This window comes from Centruroides sculpturatus, unplaced genomic scaffold (assembly GCF_000671375.1).
Source record: "Centruroides sculpturatus isolate CEXI.00-Female unplaced genomic scaffold, Cexi_2.0 scaffold143, whole genome shotgun sequence".
NCBI classification, from domain to species: domain Eukaryota; kingdom Metazoa; phylum Arthropoda; class Arachnida; order Scorpiones; family Buthidae; genus Centruroides; species Centruroides sculpturatus.
In genome coordinates this window covers 388,248-394,985 of record NW_019384447.1, presented here as the reverse complement: position 1 = coordinate 394,985, position 6,738 = coordinate 388,248, and the positions used below count along the sequence as shown (strand labels likewise).

General features: G+C 31.8%; 1 protein-coding gene across 1 annotated transcript; it reads left to right on the top strand.

The window, feature by feature from the left end:
• Nucleotides 1–4,475: 4,475 nt before the first annotated feature.
• LOC111620426 (splicing regulatory glutamine/lysine-rich protein 1-like) lies at nt 4,476–6,284 on the top strand. The gene has a single exon (XM_023362348.1). The coding sequence runs from the start codon at nt 4,767–4,769 to the stop codon at nt 5,787–5,789; it is 1,023 nt and encodes a 340-aa protein (XP_023218116.1). The 5' UTR covers nt 4,476–4,766; the 3' UTR covers nt 5,790–6,284.
• Nucleotides 6,285–6,738: the final 454 nt, after the last annotated feature.

Below are 6,738 nucleotides of genomic sequence, written 5' to 3'. Positions count from 1 at the left end.
TTCATTCTGTGAAAACGGGTAAGATTGGCTATAATGTAATTATCTTAATCTTCACTATCATTACTTTTTGCCCAGCGAAACGAGTCCTTGCAGCTAGATTCTAGATTACTTAGAAAAACAGTCTTTTATATATAAAAAAACAAAAACTATATTACGTACAAATGTACGAACAAATAAAAACCCAGTGAAGCGGGTCCTTGCAGCTAGTAAGATATAAAGTTTGTCATTCAACACCATTTCATAAATAAATATATTCTCAATTTTCCGAAACAGTGTTTGAGAATCATAGAAAATAAATATATTTCAACTCTGATTTTGATGTTATTGAAAATGAATTTTAAATCCCAATTTAAAGATTCTTAATCTAACAAAAAATGGGGCCGCACTGGATTTCAATAAGCCCCAGGCCCTGGAAACCTAGATCCGCCCCTGGGCTCGACAAATCAATGATAGGACTACTGATTCAGAAGTTATTGGTGCTGAGATTGTCTCGTCTCATTAGATGTCATGACACGAATCATTGATGATGTTTCTATTTAATTTAGATTTCAATATTCATGGGAAAAAGATACTACTGTACTGCTGTTTTTTGATGAGTGCCACAGTTGAATTTAAATCAAATTAATTAATGAAATCATGTTAATTGATATTCACATAATATAAATGACATCCAAGAATTCATGTTTAAAGGTGCTTAAGTCAAATTTAATAACAAAAATTTATTATATATAATACATTGATATATAACATATAATATTACATTGCCTTTGTAGACATTTTTATGCATGAAATACAGCTAAAAAAGGTTTAAAAAAGGCTTTATTGTGGTGGTCATTAATTTTATATGGTTTCTTATGGGTAAATTTGTTTCAGTTTTAGAACAACTTAATTTTAGAATGACTTCTAGGAACAAATTATGTTCAAAAACCAAGGTTTGACTGTATTGTAATTGTTAAAATTATATTTTGTTAGCTGTAATAAGAAAGAATATGAAGTATGAAAACACAGAAATGAAGTTAAAAAATAGACTTTTAATTTGTATTTTGAAATATATCTGATATTGTTTCTTTGCAAATTTTCATTAATATTGTAAAATTATGAGTTAATGGAAAAATTTTATGTAAAGTACACTTGGTCTAAAGTTTAATTTTTATATACATAAAATCATAAGAAAAGCCAACTGAAGAGGGACCAGTAGGGTAACAATTGCAACTATTTACACTGTAAAGTAACATATTTATAAAAGAATTTGTACAATTTTATTGTTTAAAGCTAAGACTATATTTTGTTTTTCCTACAATACATGAAGTTATGCCATATTTAGAAGATACAAATTAGAAAACCATAATTATTTTTCTGAAAAAATTAATGAACAAACAACTATATTTCTTCCAGTAATTGACACTTGAGAACCCAGTGATTGACAGATATTTCCCCATTAATTATGCCCTTGAGATGTATTATGGATTCAACCTAGATTTAAAACATCTCTATAGAACATGGAAAGAAAGTTATCTTTTTAAAAATTATTATAAGAATATTGTGCTGTTGATTAGACATTATTACAAATAAGTAAACATTAGCATTTCTAATTCCTATAGATAAAAATTAACTAACACAAACTAGAGAAAACTGTAGGTCTACTTGGGCCTGCTTAATTAATATTATATTCAGAGAAGGAAACATTGAAAATTAATTCTCTATACCCCAGATTTGGTTAAGCTAAAATTTTCATAATGTTTTTGTGATATTTCAGTGGTTCAGAAATTTTTTCTGAAGCACTGAAATATTGTCACAATCAGGCCATACAAATACACAAGTTCCTTGCTACTTTCACAAATTTTACATCAGGTTAATTTTCTATACTAATTATGAGTCCAGCATAATGTTTTTTTTTAGCATTCTTTACAGTTGAAAGCACTGTTAAACTCATTTGTCAACCTGATGACTGGTTTATTCTGAGAAAATCTGATTTTTAGCTTCCATTTCTTCTACAAGATCACGAAAACAGATTTTACTGCTGCTATCATGAAGTGTCATCATTGAATCTGAACTTAAAACATCATTTGGAGTTGGAAGCCTGCACACAACTCCAAATTATTAGCCCCATTTTTTCTTTCAATTGGATTTTTCCCAGAGGATATATACATCAGAGTGGAACATTTAAAGTTCTATTGGATGTGTGACATCCTATTTTTTACTGCAAAGAAAACTTCATCCATTGCAGACTCAGAATATTTGAATTTTAGTTTTTTCAAACCTGATTAAGACTGCATAGGAGACATAATTATCAGTTGGATATAAGAAAATTTGGAATGAAACCAGAAGGAAATATTGTAATAATAAGAAAACCAGTAATAGACAAAGTTTTTCCAGTGTTTGATATCTAAAGTCAAACACTGGTATGATAACAGGAAACTAGTAATTGACACTAAAATAAATAGTTATTTGTAGCTTTAGGTAGTATTTTTTAATAATTTTTCACTATTTAAGTTATGGAAATAAAGTAAAACATTAGTAAAAACACTTAACACCAATTAGATATAAATGGATTTTCTCTGCTTTACTCTTTAACAAAAAATTAAGGTCTAGCTTCACATACAAGCCACAACTAAAATGGCTTCTACCATATCTCTCTAGTGTTCAAAAACTGAACTACGTCAAATCACTTAGTAATACTTAAAAATAACACTAGATTGTATTAGCTGTCCTAAATTAAATTTGTAACATCATTTACTATGAATTCTAGTGGTATTTGTCAATCACTGGGTCTGTGTTAAATACTGGAACCATTACCCTGGGTTAAAAATGCATTTTGTCACAGGTATATACAGTATATCTAAACAAGTACAAACTGATGTATTAATATAACTTAGGCTGTTAATGTGTGATATATCCATTATATGAAAATTATTGTTGTTACTTACAATTACAATTTAATATAATTGAATAAAATTAGTAATAATTTAATGGACTAAAAACAATGTTAAATATGAATAATTCAACTTTTCCAAGAGATCAAATTATAAAAAACATATTGAAAGACAATATTTTTAGGGGAATATCTGCCAAAAAAAGCCCTCATCTTGACATCCATCTATATGAGAAACATATTTGAGATCTGTAAAACATGGTCATTTATACTAGATAGTACCAGGATTGGCAGGATGTTATATTTAGCAATGAAACAAGTTTTTCTTTATAATAATACAGAAAGGTATGGGTGTGTAGCATAAAGATAATTCACAACTAAATCCCAAATATCTCAACTTGACAAAATGTGGTTTGAAAAAATTTTAATAAGAGATGTGTATATGTGTATATATATGATGTATGTGTGTGTGTCTGTACATAGTGTATTGGCTTGTATGAAATATCTTCCTTTTCAGAAATTTGAAAATAGTCAAATGCTGGCAATCTGTGGCTCTTTGAGTAGGTTTCTGTAGCTCCCAACAGTATTCTTATAGCCAGTGGCTGTGTAATTTGTCAACCATATAGCTGTGCAATAATTTTAAAAAGAGTGTATGTATTCTATGTAAAATATTCATTGTACTTTCTCTAAACAATATATTATTCCATGTATTTTATTTCTGAGTTTTATTTCCTTAAAAATGATCATTTTAACAATATTGCATTTACACTTTCAAAAATAATTTTATTCAATTTTTCAAATAATAATAAATAAAATACAATTGTTGTACTTATTAAATTTGTCAAGTTAACAAATATTGGACTTTCCTTTTCCTTTATAAGTCCAATATTTGTTAACTTGACAAATGTTAAGAAGTACAAAATAAAATACAAATGAATTAATGACTATTGTATAATTAATTCTTTATTAATTAAGGAGTGATTATTTATTGTGACAACATGACAATGCAGGGTTGTAATTCTTAATCTTTAAATTATGTGTAAAATACTGCTTAGATTTAGTCTTGTAGGCTTGATAAAGATGTTTTGAAATTTAAAAACGTTTTAATTAGTGCAGTGGTGCCTTCCAGTGTCATAGTTATATAAGGTTACAGTATATTGGATTGAACCTAAGTTTTTATGTATTTTTAATAGCTGTGGTTATCTTTATTAAATGTGTGCTTTAATATTTCTTTACAAGTGTTATAAATATAACACTTGTAAAATTTATCACATTATTGTTGCTGATATGAGTTTGTGTTCTCAGTTTTAGAACCTTTAATTTAATTTAAAGATCAGTACAGCTGTCTATGCAAAGAAGTGACTTCAGAGCAACGTCACACTTGACGTGCTTCAGTTAAACCAATCAGCACATTCCCTAATGATGTCAGCACTTTTCTCTTAATATGGGAATTTTATTTTATTTTCTCTCACTAGATAACAGAACGACTTTTCCATTAACTGTATTTAATTTTTTTATAGCATGCATTTAACAACTACTGTAGCCAGAGTCCTGGTATTCCAATACTAGAACGTGAAGCTTCCGTAACAATATTTATAATGGCTGCGACACGTTCAGCAAACGAGGAAGAAACAGGAAGTAACTTGACACATCTAAGCGATCAATGGCCGATGCTCATTGGTTAATACCAAGTTGTTAACTTGTATTGACGTACTTTTTTTAAATGCGCATGACCGTGCGCATGCTCAAAGATAAAACGTGACGAACAAAGACCGTTTAGAAAAGTTTTAAATACGTGGATAGTCACGAGGATAGTCACGTGAAGTTTACGCAATTCGTCTGAGATCGATGGAGTAAACTTACAATTGACTTTTTTGTGTAATTTTCTTTAAAAATGAATGCGAATCAGTCGACACCGGGGTCATCGGAATGCAGACAGTCTTCCGTGGAAGATTCCTCTACCAGATCCGGAAGCACGTCTAATTCTCAGAATTTTAGCAACGCAGAAACAAATGTGTCTTCCATTAATAATTCGCCACGTAAGATTAAGACAGAAAGTTCCCAGAGTGCTATTATATGCGAAACTTCGAGAGATTCTTGCGAAGAAAAAGGCTCATTTGAATCTCAGAGTTGTGGAACTTCATCGGAAAAATCGACCGAACCATTAAGCAAACAGTCTGAAGGTGAGTTACTTAATGAGGTAAGTAAGCGAACTGAAGACGAAGACAATAACACACAAGATGAGAATGAGTCTCCTGTTGATAAACTTCCACCAAAAAAGAAGAGAAGACGTAACGGAAGAAAGCTGGACTTTTATAATCATAGAAAAAAACAAAGACTTATTAAGCAAAAGCAGCGTGCCAATCCGGTGTATAGATTAAAAGAGCGACAAAACGATACGGAAAGACGTAGAAAACTTAGAAAAGATCCCGTGTATAAATCGCGGGAACGGGCAGCTGATACGGAACGAAGACGTCGAGTTCGAAAAATTGCCGAGGTAAAATTACGTGAACAAGCGGCTGATGCCGAACGAAAGCGTCAAGCTCGAAAAATTCCTGAGGTAAGATTACGGGAACGAGCGGCTGATATCGAACGTAAACGTAAAGCTCGTCAAAATCGTGACGCAATATTACGGGAACAGGCAGCTGATACCTTGAGAAAACATGTAGCTCAAGAGAATTTTAACATAACACAGGAGCAGGCAGCTGATACCGGACGTAAACGTAAAATTCGTAAAGATCAGAAGGAACAGGTCGGCCGAAAACGTAAAGCTAGAAAAGTTCGAAAAGATTATCTTCTTAACTTACAGGAACAGGCCGAACGAAGACGTAACGCTGTTGAGAAGATTAGGAAATGGAAATCTCTCCTTAATCTCAAATTTTGGACCACCAGGATACGCAGTATGATGACGTCATGACATTCCACATATGCCTAATAATAATATATAACGTGAAAATACGAAAGATTTAAGCAATATGTACAGCTTTTTTTTTGTTTCATTCTTTCGCTTTATGTTTAAGATGGGTAATTATATGGTTTCTTACCATTACGTATTTTCTTTTTAATTTGATTTTTAAAAGACACGTATTTGATAGACATTTCCAAAACATAGAATTATCAAGTACCGACCCATATAAAAAACGCTGTAAACAAAAAACCATAGGGCTATTTACCGACTCTGCACCGTTCGCGCCGCCATTGCTTAAGCTTGTTTTCGTTGTGGAGTATCACGTTGCGTAGGTGTCACGTGACATGACATTTACTGATAACTTCGGACTCCGAAGAGACCGTGGACCTGTCATTTGTTACGTTTCCGGTAATACCGTAACAATTACAAAACCCACTTATTTTTCAGGTTAACTCCGCAAAAGATAGAACAAATATTATCTGTATAGTAGCCATTACTTTTCTAAAGAAGACATTTTTAGAAGAAGTATTAAATTTTTGGTAAATGTTTTCATTACGGGAATGCGCTATTTTTTTTCTTTATTTTATTTTTAAAATAAGGTATACTTAATAGACGTTTGCAAAACATAATTTTTTTCCGGGCGATCCGCAAATAAAGAAAAAATCATAGGACTACTTATCGATTGTGCCGCGTTTCAGACGCCATTGCTTAAGCTTGTGGTGGACGTGCAGCGTGTCATGTGGCCTCGCTTCGACGTCATTCGGTCGCGGTATTACACCGCGTTCCGGACAAATTATTATTGCGGAAGAATTCGTTCTTTTGAGGGCAGGCATCATGTGATAGCAACGTCGTCTTTATTCCTAACAAGTTTACCTGTTTTGTAATTCCGAACAGCCCGCGCACCACAGCCTTAGTTAAGATTTGACGACATCGATTTATTTTTCGAGATTAACTCCGT